This window comes from Vipera berus (assembly GCF_964194415.1).
Source record: "Vipera berus genome assembly, chromosome: 6".
Classification (NCBI taxonomy): domain Eukaryota; kingdom Metazoa; phylum Chordata; class Lepidosauria; order Squamata; family Viperidae; genus Vipera; species Vipera berus.
The window spans coordinates 55,333,876-55,356,575 of NC_138208.1; the positions used below are offsets into that span (position 1 = coordinate 55,333,876).

Consider the following 22,700-nt stretch of genomic DNA (forward strand, 5'->3'; position numbering starts at 1 on the left):
CCTTCCATTAAAATACTTGCCTGTTCCTTTTTATATTATTTTTCTTAATACTTCGTAACTTCAGTTTTATTTTGGCTCCAAAGTAATAAAAAGATACACTTCATGTATCATAATGTGTTGTAGAGTCAAGCTAGAAGAGGAAAATGCAATCTGTGGAAGACTAGGAAATTTTTTGCAGACAAAGATATTTTCTTTAGAAAATACGTATTTCTAAGGATTATTCTGAATCCTTCAAGATATCCTTAAGAAGGCCTGATTGTGGTGGGCAAGGACTTATAGTATTGGAGGGACATTTATGAAAACCATGATATAAAATATTCTTATGATGCTGCAATGCAACATTATTCAGTCTTGTTTGAATATTATGACAAGGCCACATAATAGCAGAGTAGACGTCATACTTCAATGTTATTATACCCACATGTCAACTATATGATTTAAGAGATTCAAACAAGACGTCCAGTTGTATTTGATTTATCAATGCACATATTTCCATTGATGATGGGATGTACATATTGAAGCCAGTGTCCTATGTAGATGAATGGAAGTACAATCCATGGGATTCATAACAGTAGGTTTCTTTCCAGCTTCAATAAACAATATCTTTTAGCAGAGACTTCAAGCTCCTGTTTCTTATATACACATATATTTTGCATGATTGCCACCTAAGATCTGTGGTTAGTTTTAGAATGTAAACATTTCCTTTGATAAAAATGAAAAGTCCCAGTATTCCTGCCTAGTGATATGGAATAGGCAAAATCCCATGTAGTACATCATAAGTGACACCATATTCATGAAAAGCATGTCAGTTACGAGTTGAATCCCAAAATAAGAGAATACCAGATTAACACTGATCTAAATATTTCCATTTGAAAATGTTATAAGGAATTGCTAAACAGACACATTTCCCAGGCGGTTTCATTATTTTGCGAATCAACACAAGTTCATTTAACCAGAATACTTTTTCACACATGCTATTTTTCATTCTGTCACCAGGCCTTTCACTTCACTTACAGACTGCTTTTCTTCTTAGCTTGACAGCTCTCTCGTAATGTCATTTATTATGCTATACAAGGCAAACTGTTACAAACGTTGACCTATGTAAAATAAACGAGTGACTGATTTTCACACATGAAGACAGTTGCTAGGGCATGTTTCCTTCCATTGCCTTTTTGTTCTTGAATTAATATATTCAATTAGTTCTTTTCAAATTGCCTGTTGTTTATAAGAAAATCCTTCATGACTTATGTTCCTCCATATACTGTATCAAGAAAGAAGTGAATAATCAGCTGTAGACTAAGTTGCCTTCTCTACACCCACTTTGATTATTCTTAATTATATTGAAATATGTCGTGTTTTAATTTTCAAGTTCAGGGAGGTTTGTATTTAACAAATGACATAGGAATGCATGCTGAAAAAGTAAAAGCCTTCGAAACAATATCAAAAGAATAACAGAAAACCATCCTTAGGAAATGGCTTTAAACTATCAATCTTGCACTAAGCTTTTTTCAAGAGAATGAAAGGCAAAATGCCACAGCAATAAATATCATCTGTCAGGAAACTACACAAAATAAAGGAGGGGTTTTTTTGTACTGAATGACCTGTCCTGCAGCCATTTTGAAACTGATTTGATTAGCTACATTTTTATTTTTAGTTTGGGGTGTATAATTATAGTGATTGTGAGAATGCTTAAATGGAAATATATTTCCTCAATAAAAAAAGCCTTTTCCAGGTTTGATATTAGCTTTTCTACTATTTCTACTATTGAACAAATAATTCTACATCCTATTAAAATTAGAAATGAAATGTTTCACTAAATCAGGAATTCATTAACAATAAAATTTAAATACCAACATGTTATATGCCCAATTACCAATGAGATGTTACAGTATTGCACATCCTCCAATTGACATAAGTGTAGTATTTTAAAAAAAACTTTAAAAATATTTAAAATTACTAAGAAGGTAATTTCAATAGCCTGTGGTGAGGTCCTAAAAAATCCCTTCTTCTAAAGGGCTGAGAATTTTGAGACAGAGGTTTGTAATGAATTTTTAAAAATAACAAAAAAGGTTTGTTAGATATGCGTGGAACCTGGAAGAAAGACAAGGAAATTATCAGACTGCCGGTTGGAAAAGATGCCAAGGTGACAGTGAATAATAGGGAGGAGGCTGAACTGCTTAATTCGTTCTTTACATCTCCCTTTAACCAAAAGGGAAAAAAAAGTAGTCCAACCTATCCCATGGGGGATAGAAGACAAACACCAGTCAAATTAGCAAATATGTTATGAGATAACATGCTGCTTTTAATGAAGTTTCTAGGGCTAGAAGGATTACATCCCAAGATACTAAAGGAATGCCAGATGTGATTTCAGAACCATTAACTGTAATTTTTGAGAACTTCTGGAGTACAGAGAAAATGCCAGAAGACTATAGAAAAATTATCATTTTTCTACAGGAACAAAGAAAACCCATGAAACTACAGACCAATCAGCTTGTCTTCAATATCTAGAAAAATCCTAAAAAAATGCTAAAAAATCCTAAAGATAAGCAGTTAAGTGTGCAAATGCTTAGAAGAGACAAGGCAATTACTAGAAGTCTACAGGGGTCTGTGGCAGAATAAACTGCTTCTTTGACAAATTAACTTGTAGATCAAAAAATACTTTGGATGTGGTGTACCAAGACTTCAATAAAGCACTTGATAAAGTTGACCACAGCCTCCCTCCTAGATAAACAGAAAAAAAATGGAATGGATAGTCCTGCTACCTGGTGGAGTTATAGTGTTTGAACAAGTATATCCAGTGTGTGGAGCTAAATCTATGCTTACATGGAGGAAGATATCCCAGGGCTCTGTCCTGAACCTGGTGTTCTTTGACTTTGATGTTATTAGCTATATCTTTAATAGTACTGAAGATATTATACAAATAGTCCTTGATTTATGACTGTAATTGAGTCTGGAATTATAGTAGTAGTAGTTCTTCGCATCGCATAAATACACCTGATTATTCCACATTTTTTGTGGTGTTCATTAAACAAATCAATTTTCCCCAATGCATGCTTTTGCTGAAAACCAGAAAAAAATTCTGGAAACTGGCAAAAATGTTGCAAATGTCATGTGACCACGGGACACCATAATTGGCCATAATGGTGAGCTGGTTGCCAACTGCATAAAATGCAATCGTGTGACTTTGCAGCTGTCATCACTTTGAAAATATGTTATAAAGAGCTTTTGGGCGAGGGGTCCATCATAACTTTAAATAATTGTTAAGTGAACGGTTGTAAATTGAGAAGTATGGTATGTTTAATTCATGAACAGAAGGATCTCTCAAGACTGTCCAACCCTTCAAATGCTGCCTGTCTAAATGTGGCTCATATGGCATAAATATGAAATGGGAAGAAGAAGGGACAGTAATTGAAAAAAAATATGGTACACTAGAAAATGGTCTAAAAGGTTACAATCCAGTATAGCAAAAAAAGGGAAAAATCCTTGGCCTCTGAAATAGATCCTTTCTACTGGAACAAGTGGGGTGAGCTAGTTTGCCTCCAGCAGTTCAGGAGATTGCTACACAGCAAGCAACTTTTTATAATAATCATAAATTGTACACAGGCATGGAAAAAGGGAAAAGAACGTCATTAATAATTCAAGCAACTGGAAAAAATTATGGAAAAAAGATCACAGGTTTGCTAAAACCTCCAGAAATAAAGAGTGGCACTCAATCAGGAGAAAAGTTCCATCTGAAACATGATGAGGTCCAAGGGACAGGAAAATGCATGCAGCCCATATAATTTTTCAAGAACTTTTCATGCTATTTCAAAAAAAAATTGGATTTGAAGTCCTACTGAATTGATTCAGTAATAACCGCTATATATTTATTTATTTAATAAATAAGTATACCCATTTATATGCATATAAATATGTATGTAAATATGTATACCCATTTATATGCATACCCATTCAAAGTGCTAGCAAGACATCTACATCTTCCCTTAGCATGAGGCATCTGATAACATAAGTTAGCAGAAGTAAAAGCTCCCATTACAGCTGACTCATCTATGTATAGCCAAATCTCTGTAATTAGTGCCTGTTACAGAAATGAACTATTAAGTCAGTTTTAAATCAAAGTGATTTCAAGTTCCATAAAAGCTATAATATTGGTCATTAAAGTTGTGTGGATAATTAAATTTTCCAGACAAATCCCTTGAGTTTTTTAAGAGAAGTGAGGAATAATTTGTATGATTCACGTTGGGATAGTTACTTTTATTACACTGGAGCAGACTAAAATTATAAGAAGTCCTAGACCTCTCCTCTCTGTTGTATAACAATAGACTCATATTGTTAAAACAGTAGTTGGGTATGATATAAAAACTAGAATTCCAATTTACTGTACATTCAACAAATGGCTTTTTTTTCTTATCTGATATTTTTCTGCTCCAACATATCACCCCTTGCAAAGACCCCCATCCCCTTCATATTTAATAGATATGCATACATTAAGCAGAATCAGAATCTAAGGCTAAATGCAAGTGCTAGTATTCCCTAATTAGTCCCATGCTAAAGACTTTTTAAAATCTTAAGTGTGCTTATGGAATTCATGACTCTTGAATAGCAGAAGTTGCAAAGAGAAGCAAGGAATTATGGAAAAATTAAATGCTTCACTCATACTGAATCCTGCAACTCCTAAGTATTTTTGACATGGGTACTTCTCAATTAAAATAAAATCAATAAAACCATTAGCTTGTTCTAATGTTTGTACAGTATTATGGATCCTAATAGCTAAGATGTCTGCCAAAAAAGTGTTTGTTGTTATGTATTAGGCTTTAAGGAACACCTAAAGCAATTGTATAAGAGTCACCACCAGGAGGCATTGAACTGTAACTGTTTTGGCGGGAAGCAGTCAGCGGGAAACAGGTTCAATCCGATTGGTTGGTTGTGTACTGGCCAGGTATATGAAGAGTGCAGGTAACCCCTATTCCCCAGTACAGTCACTTCCACCTAATAAAGAGTTTTTATGCTGTACTCATCGGCCTGGCATCCTTCCTACTCTCCAGAACCCACTACACAACAGTTGTTAATATACAATAGTCTGTTTTTACATTATTGACTGTCACTGTAACATTTCAAAGTGGCCCAATTTAGTATAGGCTCCTAATAAGGAATCACGTATCTTCATTATTATTCTAGGACATCTAATATTTCAGAGGAATGATCTGGAAATTCTAACATTCCATCAAAATGGCATCTAATTGAGCACAAGAATTTCAAAGAATTATCTCTCCTTCCAAGATTTGAACAATACAAACTTACCACATGGAAGACTCCTGCTGCTTTGACAGGCCTAAAACCTTTAATAGGTGCACAGCGATCTGCATGGCCATTGCAAAAACAGCTCCCCTTCACAATAAAATCATAGACTGCGTAGTAAGTTAGCTGTGGTGGGTTTGCATTCAGATCATTGCTGTGACATGGGCAGGATTGTTGCTTTAGCAGTTGTACTCGAAGGTTCGTGATTTTCAACTGTGCCTGAATTTTAGGACTATAAGGGTCATCAGCAGAGTTTGGAGGTGACAGAGCTTGATATATAACCTGAAAATAATAAATAAATTGAAACTAATCAGTGAAATAAAAAAAGGTACATCCACTGGGAATTTAAAAATGCTTGTGTAGGAGATGACCAGGCTGAGCTTGAGGGAGGGGTTTTGCACATCATCAGTCTCAAGTCCCTTTGTGCTCACAAGAAGTCTAAATCTATCCCACCTTGAATTCCGTTGACTCTTTATCTACTGCCAATTTTCTTTGATCGTTAGTAGTTCAGATTGTTGTCTAAAGTCTTAGCATATATTCATTTGAACTAACTTGGTTCCTGATTTCTTGTGCCTGGCAGCTTGTAAAGAGAGCTGTTAGCACCTCAAACACAGAGCAAGATATTGTTCCCTGCATATTTTATTTATTGAAAGCCTGTGACCTCTAGACTTTATTTACAAAGATTTTAAATTTTAGATTTTAAGATTGCTATTGCATGAGGACTTTTATTGTTGAAAAAATGCCTATAAATGAACCAATAATAAAGCTCCTAGCTTTGTCTTGTCCTTGAGGACATAGAATATTTCACCAATGAACAAGATTTTGTTCATTTATTAAACAAAATTGCTAGCTTGTCTTTCTTTCCTTAATAATAAAGGAATCACACATTTGTATTGATGTTAATCATGAAACAGAAAAGTTCCAGATCCAAGGGGAGAAAGAAATAATTATCTTTTAAATTTCTGCTGAATAATGCTGCTGTAGTTTAGTTTCAATGTGCACTACAAATGTGAAATTTAAATAATCTTTTGCAGTGCTTTTTTTGTAAAAGAAAAAGGTACCGGAACTCACACATGTCATACAACCCGCCTTGCCTACCCTACAATGTATCATCCAAAAAAGGTGCCGGAACTCCGTTCTGAGCATTCTATGAGAAAAAAAGCCCTGATCTTTTGCCATCATAGTCCTTATTGCTGAAGTAAGGATATAACGAATATGTTCCAAAAATATCTCAACATCATCTTAGTATATGTATTCTGTATTAAACTGCAGCAGCAGAAACATGTTACGTGTCCCATCCATTAAGGTCCGTCATCTGGTGGAACCCAGGAAGAAATATTTTTCTACGGTACCACCTGTCCTAGAGGATATCATTCCACACTCACCACCCCAAAAGATCAGATTGGCGCTGACATTGTTGGCCATTCACAAGGCTCTGAAAATGTTATGTTCAAGGTATGGGATTGGAGGATCAGTTGGAGCCTTAGAAATAATTGTATTGAAATGGTTGCATTGATGACTCTCTCTCTCTCTCTTTTACAAACAACAACACAGCAGCTGATTGATATTTTGAATTTTTTTTGTGTGTGTTTTTGTTTTTGTTAGCTACCCAAAGCTGCTTGTATGAGGCAGGTGGCCTTGTGAATTAAATAGACCAAACCAAATAAATAAGTTATGCAACCAAACATACTCTGAAACCTCAAAAGATTTAAGTCAGGCCATTATGTTTTTCTGAATCTGGCTGCAACTTCTGTCTCAGTTTTCCAGGATTTTTCACAGATAATAAATATGAAATGAATTGTTTCAACTTCTAACTGGTTCCAAGATTGTCATGTGACGTCTAATCACTTTTTAAAATCTAGCTGGAGATTCTTTGCTGACCAAGCATTGGCTTCCTTTTTGAACTACCAAACTTCCCTGAGAGACAGGGCCACTTAGGGCGGGGAGGGGTTGTAAGAGAAAAGAAAGGATTTAGGTAATTTACATTTCTGAAAGGAATGAATGCAGTGTGCTTTTGTCTATTCTGTCAGCATGCCAAATTTGGCAGCAGCCAATGTGACAAGAGACAGACACAACTGAATATTTAAATGCTAGCAAGCATGACTTTAGAATATATCTTTAGAATATATCTAAGGGTTTTTATCATATAAAATAATAATAAAAATAGTCTGTTGGATACATGTAAGTGTGCCAATTTGTAAATCAAATATTTTCTTTTGAGTGTTTTGAAATGAGATATGCTGTATGTTGTAAGGAATAATAATGCTACTGTAGTTCTTCAGATACCAAGGGAGAAAGAAACAAGAGTGAGAATTGCATTGGGAAAACAATGCTCATGGGTTGTGTTGGAGCTGAGTAAAAGTTGCCTTAAGATATGGCAGAAATTAAACCGCAAGATGGTGGCAAATACATTCAATATATAAATAATAAAATAGTTTGGAACACAATAGAATTTTAGACAATTTCCTTTTTTGCTAAATGAAGAAAATTCAGTCTGATATTTTTTCAAGAAATAGACCACTCATGTTTCCTTCAATTAAAAATAATCTGCATTGTATGTTTCTTTGTTCTTTCTGCATTGTTTATTTTTTAAAAGCAGATTTTAAAGGAAAAATAACATTGATACATATAATAATTCATATAGATCCTAGTTTTATTAACCTCTATTATCTGCAGTTTATAAATTAAAGGGTAGTCAATCATAGTTAAAGTAGGCAATCATAGTTTATGGTTAAAGGCAAAAGAGCACTTATTCATTATTTCAGACTTCATTTCAGTAATGAAAATAATTTGTAGCATTTGGCAGAATTCTGTACATACTTTTCTAAGATTGCCATGCTAACCAAACCCTAGAAAATACATTAAAGCACACAATTAAGTTTACTAGAAACAAGGCATCAAAAAAGGAATGGAAGTACCTTGGCGTTCCTGCATGGGAAGGATATATAGTTTCTTGCTGCATAGCTCCTATTTCCCATAGGCCCCACAAAGTACTGGTAATTCAAGATTAGGTGGACTGTCTCTATTACCAACACTGCCTGCCTATTTCCCACATTGCTTGCCTGGAGCTACAAAATAGGATTTCTGGCTGAGTGTTAAAAAGCTATCGATTTATTATTGCCTTTTCTGCAAAGTCCAGTATTCCTCCCTTGAATCACCACTACCTGGGTATTTTGCTAAACAATTGTCTATCGTTTTCTGCTTTCTGTTATTTCAGGCAATGAAAATAACTGCCTCCTGAGTGTGTGCTAGTACAGGGCTTTTCAACCAGTAGTACGGGTACCACCTGTGGTACATTGGCACCTGGCAGGTGGTACGTGACCATCCTAGAAAAGTGGTAGCGGGGGAGGGGAATGAGCTGAACCGGTGGCAGCACCGCACAAGCCTGAGCGAGAGATGGCTGGAGCTGCAGGGCTGTCAGGGCTCAGCGGAAGCGCCAGGATCAGTGCTTCTTCGGGGCTGTTGGGGCTCAGTGGAAGCGCCAGGATCAGCGCCAGTCTCCAGCTGGAGCTCGGCACTGATCCTGGCACTTCTGAACCCAGAAGAAGTGCCAATCAGCTGGAATGTTGTAGCATCTCCAGGGTCTTGTGATTTACATTCAGATGCTTGGCAACTGATTCACGTTTATGATGGTCACAGTGTACCAGAGTCATGTGAAGTGACCAAAACCTGCTGCAACCACCCAGCAGATGGGGGGAATAAAAACCAAACACCCCCTACCCCATCCCCGCTGCCAATCCTCAACAGAAATGCTCACAACAATGAAAACCTCAGACAGGAGGAAGAGTGCCGCTGGGCAGGCAGGCGTCTTGCTCGGCTGTGGCTTGGGGGGCACTTTTTTCAGTGCCATTGTAACTTTGAGCAATCACTAAGCAAACTGTTGTATGTCGAGGACTACCTGTACTTCATCAATTCCCCCCCCTTTTTGGGGGGGTCATCAAGTTTTTGACACCTTGGTAGGCAACTGGTGGTACTCCGATATTGCCATATCCCAAAAGTGGTACAATAGGTGAAAAGGTTGAAAAGCCCTGTGCTTGTACGCTGCCAAAACCTCCTAATTAGAGAGATGCAGACAACAAAACAGTGCCTTGCAAATTAGTCTCAAGTTTGTACCATATAGATGATAGATAGATAGATAGATAGATAGATAGATAGATAGATAGATAGATAGAATAGCATGAACATTATTGTGGTAAATCTGGGCTTTGGCTGTGCTTGTGGCATGACAAGCCAAAATATGCCTGAACTGACCAGTATTATCCATACCTCCAGGAGGAAATGTCTAGAAGTGGCTGTTGCTTTTAATTTTCATATAAAAAATAATTGATGACAATAAAATATACGTGTGTGGGAAGCAAGCCAGGCTAAGTGTTTAAAATTAAATGTAAAATGTGGCTTTCCATATGAAAATGTAGTTGTGGGCAATGTCCAAGTTGCACAGCCCTATTTCAAAGGTAGTTCTACCATATGCAGTAGATCAAGAATCATGGACTTCTGTTCATGTGTTTTTAGCCCATTAATTGGACATTTCCCAAATTTTTGCAATAGTTCTAAGCAGTGCTTTTTTTGTAAAAGAAAAAGGTGCCGGAACTCACACATGTCATCCAACCCGCCTTGCCTACCCTACAAGGTTCCATCCAAAAAAGGTGCCGGAACTCCATTCTGAGCGTTCTATGACAAAAAAAGCCCTGGTTCTAAGCTGAATACCCCACGGCTAAAAAATTGGATCTTTCAAGTATTTAGTGGCATAAATTTCTCTTAGCCCTCCTTCATCATATAATCAGGAAACTCCAAAAACAGAAAGTCCTAAAGATCTCCGATGCCTTCCAGATGTTTTGAATTATAAATCCCACACTTCCAAACAGGCTTGCCATAATCAATGGTTATTTGACACATATATCATATCTTTACTTTACTCCTTGTTTCAAACTGTTCCTTTCTTGTTCTTACGACTGCTTAAATTTAAAAGATTTTTGTTTAAACAAAATATATTTTGTTTGCAGTTTTCAAGTTATTTAGTCTGGACTGCAGGCTACCACAGCATTCTATTGGACAATTCTTGTATTGATGTGGTCTACCACCATTCTGTTCCAGGAAAGGAACTTTCAATCACTCTCCTTCTTATGATTGAGTCTTAGTTGGAATATATTGTGTGTATGTCTGTATACACAAAGTACATAGAGAAAGAGTGAGAGAAGGAGAGATGGAGACAGAAAGGTTAAATTTATGTATACAAAATTAAATAAAGCATCAAAATGCATACATACACAAGCACACAAAACAAGAACCTTTAAAATAAAATTTGCTTTTGTGTCAGAATTTTTGCACTCTAATAATTTTTAGATCTTCTCTTTACCATATAAATGTGATTTATCATACTATTTACCATACTAAATGCACCTTCAGGAAAATTTCAGACATACTCTTACTATCTCAGAAAAAAGTAAAAAAAAGAATAATTAAGATGTAGAAATTTAAGACCTATGAAATTATACTAAAGGAACTGGGAATGTTTATCCATGAGAAAAGGAGATGAGGTGGGTTGGAGATTATTATATCACTCTAAATAGTAGAATAATAACATACAGAAGGTCAAATCTGATTCTCCATCATTTTGGAGTCCAAAACAAGAACCAATGGATTAAAGTTATAAAAAAGAAAATTCCAGCTGAATCTGTTTCAAACGGCAAGAGCAGTTTGCTTTTGGAACCATCCATCAAATCTGTTTTAATTTGAATCCCTGTATTGAGCAGAGGATCAAACTCAATGGCTCGAGTAGCCATATCTAGACTTTATGAAATTTGCTTTAAATATTTGTATGTAGTGCTATGCAACATTTCTGACTCAATTTCCAAAAGATGCTTCAGATGGCATCCAAGTATTGTACACAGTATTGCTAAAGGTTTATTTAGAATCCATTTAATCTCTTTAGTTGATCTGGGGTATGTCCAGACAGATGACTGCTGATGCTAATATTTTTTTCTTATTCTTCCTCTATTAGTCACAAACAGAATTGCAAGTATCTTTCAGTATTATAGAAACATATTCCATTTCTTCCATGCACAAGATTATTTTGCAGGTTTATAAACTTCTTTAGTGCTGTTTATAATCCCACTATGCATAAACTAGATTAATAAAAACTAAGAAAAACTGATAGATAAACTGCATTACATGGTAAAATATTTCTATGCTGGGGAACTATAAAAACCCATATAGGTTATTTGTTGTTATATTCTATCTCTACTAGCATAGTTCCTGTTTCTTAGTTGCTTTATGATCAAATGATGTATATGTCAGCTTTCTTGTAAGAAACATCTATTTCAGAGTTGCTGAGTCTGGATTTTATGCTATTGGAAATTTTTCTCTTGAAAATGTTGATAGAAATTTCATTGAGAACAGAATAGGAGGGTCCCATGTATTTGTAGATAGACTCAGTAAGGTAAAGGTAAAGGTTCCCCCGCACATGCGTGCTAGTTGTTTCCGACTCTAGGGGCCGGTGCTCATCTCCGTTTCAAAGCCGAAGAGCCAGCGCTTGTCCGAGGACGTCTCCGTGGTCATGTGGCCGGCATGACTAGACGCCAGAGGTGCACGGAACGCTGTTACCTTCCCACCGGAGTGGTCCCTATTTTTCTACTTGCATTTTTTACATGCTTTCGAACTGCTAGGTTGGCAGAAGCTGGGACAAGTAACAGGCACTCACTCTGTTACGCGGCACTCGGGATTCGACCCGCCAAACTGCCGACCATCTGATCAACAAGCTCAGCGTCCTAACCCACTGAGCCACCACGTCCCATTATAGACTCAGTACTTTCCTTTTAATTAGTTCTTTAATCTTTCTATAAATATTTCAATCTACTGCATTTTCAAAAGTGATTTTGTATCCTGCACAGGAAAAATAAAAATCACTCCCTCTACCTTGAGCTTTGAAGAAGGTTTTAGAGCTTTAACAGCAAATACGAATGTTCCTCAGACAAGTTTCCTCCTTTATCCAAAGATTTATGTTCTTAGAGTCAGCAAGCCATTGTTATGTGTGGATTTTTGTCAGGTTAAAAAAAATGAACTTCATTCCAAAACTAAATGTAAGGGACTGAATGAGCAACTTTACTTTCTAGTTAGGACACAAAATCATCAGAAGATCCACAGAACAATCTCCTATCACTGAGCATCACACATGTACAAAACCAAAGGCCTACAAAATCATCACTGATATTATGCTTTTAGGGTAGCAATGTGAGTACAGAAAGATTTTTTTTATTAGTATCGTCCATACACAATGGAATAAACTAATATATTCCACTTACAAATTGTTTTAATAGTGAGACCCTTCAGATATTTCAATAGATTGTTTTGCCTATTTGCCTATTCGGTCCCTATTGTGGCTTCCATCCAGTCTATATAGATTTTGCACGAAGAAAATGAATTACATATTCTGTGATTCTCATTTTCCTAAGAATATTCCATAGCTTGACTTGGTTGATAACAAGTTAAGGCTTTTCTATAGTTAATAAAGCAGATACTGACTTCTTAATTACCCCACATGCATCAACAATAATATCCCTTCTTTCTTACAAAGAATTTAAACTTCTGCATCTCCTTTTCCATATCAGGATGATTCTAATCATTATTTTGCTAGCAGGTGAAGCAGTGTGATAGTTTGCACACTTTGTTAAAACGGTGTCCTTTCTTTGTCATTGATATGTGTTCTTCTCCAGATACGGTAGCTAGCTAATTTTTGGTTACTTGCCATAATTCTATAGATATTCCACCAATTCCTGTACCCTTGTAACTTGGTAATGATTAGCACGGTGATCTGACTTCATTTTTTTAGTTCTTTTAAACAGAACTTTTCTATTCCCTTCTGATACCCAAATTAAGCTGTTGCTAAAGTGATCACCTACCTGAAGCATACTGCTATATTGCTGCTGCCCAACACAGATGCCTGGTGGACACCTGGGATGAGCTACATGCCTTGGGTGACTTCTGGGAGTACATATACTTTGCATACACTCACTCACATGTGTCACAATTAATAATGTGCATCTAAACCTAAAGAAAAATGAAACAATTCTCAAGTGGCACATTTTATTATAAACATATTTGTCATGGGGCTATAACAAACAAACATTGCTGTTGTAGTTGTTTTAATTACTGGATAAGCATCTTTCTTGCTAACAAGAACATGTATAGTTGATAACTGAGGCACTACAGAATATGCAGGTAGAAGTTCATACATGAATATATGCACACACCCATTTTCATATACATGTACTTCATAATAACATACAAAAGCAATCACTAAACAGTCATAGAAAATAAATGAAAAGAGGAGGAGGAGGAGAGGGGAGGGGGAGAAGGAAGAGGGATTAAAATTTTCTCAATGACTCTGAGCAGCTTATGAATAGCACATGGGAAAAATATAAAAAGTGAGTCATCTTGAATACTTTAAAATTGCAAACCTCTAAATTAGATCTTTAGCCTCTGCTTGCCTCCTGTTTCTCCTACTCCCACACCTGCAATGACCAAGAAGCCACTAGATGTTTTCAAAGGCATCTCTTTTCTTCCCAAGTGCAGTAATTGCAAACAATCCATGCAGGACATTAATAGGGAAACTACTCTAAACTACTAAATGTGCGATTTCAGTGACACTGATTTTTTTTGCATTTCACAACCTCCTGATTATTAGGTGCAATGGGACATAGACAATTATGGATTTAGTTACTCATATCCACACTTTCTGTTTAAACTATTCTGATCTTGCACTCATAGTTGCACGAGTTCTCATTTAATAATCTGTGTGGTCCTGGGGGTTACAATGGCAACTGGGACTGCCAGGATTGACATTGTATTTTACAACCACATCGCTTAGTGATGGAAATTCTGCTCCAATTGTCGTCACGACCCAAGAACTGGGTTAATTATATTCAGCTTGGACAGCAAGCTACTACATCTTCCATTGGATAATTCTCTTGCTGCTGTACCTGCCCATGTTTTTCTTCAGGAAAGCAAGGAACAATCATTTTTTATTTTGAGAGCAGATACGTATACTTTGTGTGTTTGTGTATGTATATCCACATATGTTTGTGTGTGTGTATATATGACACATGAAACATACATAAATGTATTACCCAGTCTATACTAAATAACTTGATCTCAGTTTATAAAAAAAATAAGAGTACAGAGGAAAGGCTTATATTTCCTTCTTCTAGAAGTCTGTTTGTTATACTAGATCACTTGATTTTTTGTGTGATTTGTTTTGTATAATAATCAAAAGAACTTCAGATTAAATAGAGCACCACATAATTAGCACAGCACAAATATCTTCATTAACTGGGATGAGTGGCAAACAAATTTAATAAATAAAATAAACTTACATCTATCAACCAGTTTGGGTCAGTTTTGTTACTAAGAGTGAGCCTACTTCTGCATTCATGATTAGACAAATAACTTCTTTAGTATAACTTCCTGACAAAAAAGAGGAATAAAATGGCAGGAAATCCCAGAAGGATATGTCTGAAGCTGGCTAATGTCAGGCATTCAGAGAATGAGATGCAGAATTTGATAACTACACTCTACTTACCAGTAATAAGTTGGTTGTTTATTTATTATTATTATTATTATTATTATTATTATTATTATTATTATTATTATTATTATTATTATTGGGGGCAATTAAGCTGACTTTGTAATAATGCCGCTTGGGTGTGTGTGAAAGCCCTAATAAGCAGGCATATACATAGAATGAAGGCTACTGCTAAGCTTGTAAGCCGCCCTGAGTCTTCGGAGAAGGGCGGGATATAAATGGAATTAAAATAAATAAAAATAAATTATTATTATTATTTATTGTTGTTATTTTATTATTATATTATTATTATTATTATAGTAGTAGTAGTAGTAGTAGAGCAATTTGTTTTACCATAATTTTCTCAACGTTTAAAGAGAATGGGTGTCACTTGCAAAGAATAATAATAAAATACCCAGCTATAGACAAAGAAAACAAAGCTGGCAGGGCTTCAAAGCAAGCAGTATTGTAACTAGAAATATAAATGCATGAACAAATCTGTATCTTTTATCTTTCCATTTATTGTAACAAAAACTGATATTCCTTTTTAAACATAGTACTTAGAAAAAGATTTCAGCAGGTGGCAGCAACTGGCCAACTTTGTCCAACATTTGGAACTTCACCAGAGTTGGACCTGCTTAATAATTGGATGGGACACTTCCCGGTAATATTAACATTGTAGGCTAGTCTGGGAACTTCTTTACCTTTTACTGAAAAACAGAAACTGGAGGACTTTACAGTTTTCAAACAACATTGAATTGTTTATTGTCATGGATATCTTAATGAACTCACCTCTCCTCCAGTGCAGGGGAAATGGCTGGAGTATCTTGAAGTGCAAAGTGCCTCTTTCTTAGTTACATCATCATCCAACCTAAAGGTTGCTGAGCAGTTGATGGAAAAATACTTATAAGGCTTCCAAGTTTTTCCAAAATCCTGAGATCGCTCTAGGACCATGGCTGCTGGTCTCGGCGACTTGAAAATCATGATCAAATGAGTGAAATAAAATTCAGTTTCCAAATTGAGTTGGATCTTCTCCGTCTGTACTCCTTGTGCTGATTGCCACCATGTGCGTGGTAATCTAAAAGATGAATCAACCATGGCAGAAGATGGATGAGCCAGATGTGTATTCATAGAGTTGCATTTGCTACACTTAGGCCACTTGCATATGAGGTCTGTATTTTCACTGTAGGAACAGTATAATTCTGTGAAGTTGTATCCACATGTAGTATCTGTCCACAATTTACGTCCATGAGCTAGGTTTCCCATTTGAGGATTGCATGCTTTCTCACGGCGAGACCCAGTTCCAAGAATACTACTCAATCCTAAATAAGAAAAAAAAGCCTAAATAAAACTCATATGTATCCAATCCACAGTGAGATACTGAGTTTGTTATTCTTACAAAATAAGAAAGCATAGTTAAAAAAAACAATGGATCCATTATATTCTCAATCTCAGATCATCTCTATTGTATATCTAGATAGATAATAATAGTCAACTATTTTATAAGACTGTTTTAAGGAATATTGTGATAATTTTTGTTAAAAACATTGACCTTTGAAATGACTTATATCAAATGCTTTTACTAAGAAATACATTTGTCCAAAACTCTTGAAATATTCAATTTCATTGTAGCTAAATTAATTCCAGGCAGGTCTTGTTTACATGAATATTATTGCTCAGTTGTGCAGCACATACTTTTCATGCAGAAATCCTCATGTTCAAATATTAACAAGTATAAATCTCTTCTGCCAGAAACCTTGAAGGGCCACTGCGAGTCAGTGACAATTATTTGGGAAAGAATGGATGACCCAAGCAACTTCTTGGGTTCTCATGCAAGCCTAAACATTACAAAATGATACGCTGCACTTTAACAAGAAATTACTAAAAAATATTAAATGGAAAATCACCATTAAACACATGTCAAGAATACATAGATAATGATAATAATATTGGCTGTTTCATGCCTAAGGCACCCCTTTTTCTTTTTTGACTTATAAAATGTATTTCAAACCTTTCTGTTTACATAAGCACTCAGTTAAAACAAATTTAAGAGAATAAGATCAATAGTTAACAGCAAATGTATACATATTATTTTCAGGGGCTGTCCACTCTAGCCATTTCTTCTCGTTCTTCATTCATCTTAGACATAGATGGAATGTTCATTTGCAATAAACTGTACTTATTTCTCAGGAAAAAAAACATGTTTAGTATCAAGTTTGATTTCTATGTTGAAAAGAAAAACTGTCCTATTCTAGCTTAGAAGCAGACAGCACGCTTATGCCCACAAAAGTAAATAGGTACACTGGTAAAGGTCACATTATAATATCCAACTCTTTTCAAAGTGCTGTACAAACATTAACTAATCTGAGAAGTAAGGAAACATTTTCAGATGTGTTATCAGTTACAATTGCCATAAACTGTCTCAGTTAACATGCTGGCTGTTAAATTTTTCACTGTCATTATGCTACATAGTTCCTTTACCTGCTATATAATCAGGTTTACTCAGTGCTTTTTTTGTAAAAGAAAAAGGTGCCGGAACTCACACATGTCATGCAACCTGCCTTGCCTACACTACAAGGTTCCATCCAAAAAAGGTGCCGGAACTCCGTTCTGAGAGTTCTATGACAAAAAAAGCCCTGGGTTTACTGTAGCAATTTGATGTCTAGATTTTCAGTCGTCCAGGTCATGGTTGTCCTGAAGGCAATTGGACTTCCATTGTTTTTTTCCTTGAAGACATTTTGCTTCTCATCCAAGAAGAAAGAAAAGCAAAATGTCTTCAAGGAAAAAAACAAAGTCCACTTACCTTTTGAAAAAGGGCAGCAACTTGATCTATTCCATTTTTTGCAATCTAGCAAAGGAAAGAGAGAAACTAAGTAGCTTCATGCATCTCCTGCGAATTAAAATACGTCTTCATGCAATCTGAGACACATGCAATCTTTTTTTTAAAAAAAAGACTGCCTTGCTTTTTAAACTCAGATGTCTAATCCATACATGATTAGATAATAAAATACTAAAAACATGCAAAATTAGGCTTCATGGGTCTCGGCCAACCTTTTTTTTTTTTTAGAAAAATAGGCAGCAGGGAGTTCACAAACAAAGCAAGGAATTAGGAGAACAAACAGGAATAGGAGAGCTTTGTCAGAGAATTTAGCAGGAGAGGAAGAAGCTGTCTTGAGATACCATCAAAAGGATGGCATCAGTGGAGCAATGGGAACTTGGAAGCTGTGTCCTATGTTTACCAGAAAATTATGCTAATTACCTCTGTGGCAAACACTAGCATTTCTCCTTGCAGAAGAAAAGGGTGAAAGAACTGGAGGCCAGCCGTTCTTTTTTATACACATCAGGGATCGTGACAATCACAGCAGTACTGCACAAACAGCTTTCCACAAAGGCTGACAGAATGAGGCTTCTGAGGAGCAAGGCACAGGAGGTCATCCAGAGGCAGGGTCAATAAGGGAGCGGCACAAGAAAGAAGAAAGCACTTCAGTGGAGGGATGAGTATTCGGAGGATTGTGGCAAGAACGACTGGTTGAACATGGTGGACCTCCACACCATGGGGTTGATCAAAGAATGCAAACCTGGAAGCCAAGCACCATCTCCCTGAGAAAGTTCTGTTATTTCAGCCTTTCCAACTCTAGTCAACAAAGCCAAGAAATCCAACTGAAGCCTCCACTGAGGAGGAAAAGAAGAGCAGTGGTGCTGGTGGTGAAAAAAACCACTAGTATGCTAGATAGAAGAAGCTATAGTGAGGGGAACTCTGTGTTGGTGCACAAATTCAGAATATGAAAGAAAGATTACCAAGACTCATCGATCTGATCACGATCCATTCCTGCTTATTCATGTGAGGTTAATCAATGCTGCTAAAAGAGGGTTGCAAGAAATTATGAAACTAGGCCAAAAAGATGAAGCTAAATGGATTGTAAGGAGTTTTTTTGCATACATAGTCAAGGAACAATAACGGAGAGAATATCTTGGAGGTGAACAACTGGCCATGAAAATGGTGTTTCTCAAGAAAGATTGGATTGTCTTCTTCAACAGTGAAATACTCTTAGATGGAGAAAAGTCTACCTCATAAAAATAGGAGGCAATTATTTTGCCAAGAACCTTGTGATTTTTACGCCATTAAGGTTCCTACGTCTTCTGATAAGTGGCTACAGTGTTTTAAAAAAAGGAAACAAAAGCCATTTGTTCTACCTCTTAATTCAGAAGATTCTTAAAACAAATATAAAACTGAAGCCTTTTCTTTCTTGAAAAAAGTAGAACTATATGTTACTGCATATGTTGACTGTGGCAAAAATCCTATATGCATAAAAATGGAAATACACATCAATTTCCACAATGGAAGATCTGATGGGAAAAGCAACAGAATTGGCAGAGATGGCAAAACTTGCTTTAATTAAAGAAAAGAACTTATCCAGTTTGGATTCTATTTGGAAACTGCTTCTGGACTTTATGCTCGAAACAAAAAAATATTAAACTTTGATTTTATGCTTTGATGATCACATTATTTTGTTGTTATAGAAATGGCAAGTACTTATTAAATATGTAAATCAAAAGGTTGAGGTTGTAACTGTATTCTATATTCCACTGCACTGAAAAAGCTGTAAGTCACTGCTTTTTTTCTTTCCCTTTTACTTTGCATCTTTTCCCCTTCTCATCCTTCCTTTAATATCTGTTCCTAACTGTCTTTTCTATAATAAACTTCAATTAAAAAAGAAAATTCTAATCAGCTAATCACAACATTATGAAAAGCATTTTTATATTAATTCCCTTTTTTACTTACTGCTTTTCTATTTCTCCCTTTTTTCTTCCACTCTCAGTCCAAAGTTTATTGTTAAGCTGCACTTTGTTAGATTTTTATCCTGTGTTCAGTGTAAGAGCTTAAGGAAATGTACATATATTTGTCTTATTTTTCTCACAACAATTTCAATTTTCAATTTTCAATTTTTTTTATATTTGTATACCGCCCTTCTCCCGAAGGACTCAGGGCGGTGAACAGGGCAATACATGTTAAAAAACAAGAATACAAAAGTTAAAAAAGATTAAACAAGATGCTCAAAAACTATAACAATAAGTTAAGTTAAAATACATAAAAAACAATAAAACCCAAACCCATCACCCATCAGGCCAGGCCAGCTTGTTCAAACAGGTAAGTCTTTAGATCGCGCCGGAAGGAGCGAAGGTCGGGTGCCATCCGGAGCTCAACCGGAAGATGGTTCCATAAATCCGGCGCGCCCACAGAGAACACCCTCCCCCTGGGGGCCACCAGTCAACATCCTTTGACCGGTGGCACCCTGAGGAGGCCCTCTCTGTGGGAGCGCACTGGGCGGAGGGAAGTTGATGCCGGCCGCAGGTGCTCCCTGAGGTATTCCGGACCCAGTCCTGTGAGGTAGGCTGGGCTGATTATTTGTACATGATACAGGATGAGTAGCATCAGACAAGACCCTGCATGATGTAGTACTGTAAAGGGATTTAGAGCTGATCTTGGGGAAGGTATGAGGGAGCCGTTAAATGTGGAGGAAAGTAGCCATTAATGAGAGCCTTTGACAAGAGATTACACAGAAAGTAGCATGAAAAAGAAATTTTAAATAACTCCACCTTGATTTTGTTTAGTATAAACAAAAAGAAAATAGAGAAATTTGGATAGGCTTTCCAGATTGATGCCAACCCTTTGAAGTAGGCCAGTGGAAGAAACACTATTGTTGTAGGTTATATTAATCTTGAAAACCTGTCCAAATTTTTCTCTCAAAGGAAAACCCAAGTTGGAATTAGTCTGAGTTTCTTTTTCATGCTTCCTTCAGTTTCAGGACAGTGTAGTCCAAGTCCCTTAATTAATCCTTGCTGCACCTTTTCTAAATTGTGTTGCCTGGTCTGAGTATAAATAATGCAGCTGCATTAGCAGCTTTCCTATTTTTGCTTTATTCCTCAAATCTGTATGAGCTATTTTCCACTATTTAAAGTAAAAATGCAGCATGTGGCATTCATAAAATGGATATGAGTGCAAAAGTATAGTCCTCGTGTATAAATATTCAGAAGGAAAATCAGTATGCAACAAATGCCAGCAGATCACACATATTCCAAAGAGTAATTCTCTGTAAATTCTTGAAATCATACCACTGGAATTACCTTAAGTATCTTTTTTCTGCTTCTGTTTAAACAATTGTACTATTTGCTTAATGTGTGAAGAACTAAGTGTTTGTAGTAAATAAATTCTGTCATCCTATATTGCCACATAGTTATGCTGGTTAGCCTTTCTTTAATTCCACTTAAATGGCGCATTGCACCTTTCTTGTTGATTCAGGGGAACTAATAAAAGATCCAGGGCCATATGTTTAGCTCTGTGTACAATATACCTTGGATAGAAATACTGTTTATTACTGAGTGTAGATATTGTTGCACTCTGCCAGTGAATGAATTAAGATCGACAGTTCTTTTTTGGACAGGGGTTGTGCCTTTGAGTAAATGTTGACCTGATTGGGTTCTTGCAATTTACTTGGCAAGCGTTTTCAGAAGTGGTTTGCCACTGCTTTCTTCCTAGGGTTGAGAGAAAGCGACTGGCCCAAGCTCACCCAGATGGCTTTGTATCTAAGACAGCACTAGAATTCATGATCTCCCAGTTTCTAGCCTGGTGCCTTAATCACTATACCAAACGGGCTCTCTCCCATTACAATTAACACCCATTATTCCACCGTTTTTCAAGTGTGGAAGGAAAGCTGCAACATTCTTCTTACATTCGGTGATTTTAAAATTCCATTTCCTAAAGTCACGCTAAGTCATATACAAAACGAGGTACGTTATCTGCGGGAACCATGTTAAGAAATTCGTCTTTTCTCTCTTGCACAACTCTAGCCCTTTAAAACGATTTTCTTCTCCAAGTCACACGGAATCGCTACCCTTGTTTAGAAAGCGAATTTCATCTCATTTACTTACAATACAAGCACCTCCGCTCTGAGTCCCGCCGAAGAAGGAACTCTGCGAGTGACGGGGGACGTTTTACAGATTGTCCCAAGCAAAGGAGGGAACACCCCAGAGTCAACCTCTCCCGGCAGGAACCGTTTCCAAAAGCATCTCTTCTCTGCCATGGGCAGAGCTGCCAGGGGAAAAAGAGCGGCGCCCGGCACTCCCTCCCGCGGGCTCCGAAGACACCCACCTGCAGAGCAGCCCAGCAACACGAGGCGCCAGAAGGGACTCCCCATGGTGGAGCGCGGGGCACAGGGCAGGCATGCAGTCCGGCGAACGCGACGGCTGCCCTGGAGCCCCTGACCCCCGATCCGGGCGCCGCTAAGGACGGCAGCCGGGCTCTTTCGCCACAGGCCCCCGGAGGGCGACGACCGGAGGGCCGATTGAGCCAAGCCGAACTGCACGTGCTACCGCGGGCATCTTTGGGCTCCTAGTCGTAACCGATCCCCGCCAGCCCTGCTACGAGTGGCGCCGCAGCCTACTTCTCCCCGCTGTGTGTGTGTGGGGGGGGGGATCCCCGGCCAGGTGCATTAAGAAGAGGCGCCGACCCTCCTGTCCCGCCCCTCCGGCTCGTCTCCTCGTCCCGAGTGACAGCCTGCGAGGGGAGTGGCGGCGGCGGCGGCCCAGGAGGAGGAGGAGGAGAAGGGCCGCTCCCACCCCTCCCGCTCTGTCAAAGTGGGGTGTAGAGACCTCCATTCTCGTCCCCCGCTCGCCCTCGCCGCCTTCCCTCCCTCTCCAACCAGCGCGCCTCAGCCCTCCAGGGGGCCTGGCGCTGGGGTGGAGCAGGGAGCGGGCTGCCCGTGGCCCAGCGCCGCCCTCCCGGCTCTCTCCTCGCTGCATTGCTCAAACCCGCTGGCTTTTTCTTTTTTTTCTGCTGTCACTT

General features: G+C 37.5%; 1 protein-coding gene across 3 annotated transcripts in view; it reads right to left on the reverse strand.

Moving 5' to 3' along the window:
- Positions 1–22,292, reverse strand: part of NTN4 (netrin 4) — a 36,742-nt gene extending 14,450 nt beyond the window's left edge. For 2 of the 3 annotated variants that reach the window (XM_081331510.1, XM_081331512.1), the window contains exons 1-3: positions 22,008–22,292; positions 15,650–16,179; positions 5,302–5,580 (exon numbers count right to left, since the gene is read on the reverse strand). In XM_081331510.1, the coding sequence (XP_081187636.1) occupies positions 5,302–5,580; positions 15,650–16,179; positions 22,008–22,053 (855 nt within the window). In that variant the 5' untranslated portion in view covers positions 22,054–22,292. The remainder of the gene's footprint in view (positions 1–5,301; positions 5,581–15,649; positions 16,180–22,007) is intronic. The other variant, XM_081331511.1, reaches the window with a different exon arrangement.
- Positions 22,293–22,700: the final 408 nt, after the last annotated feature.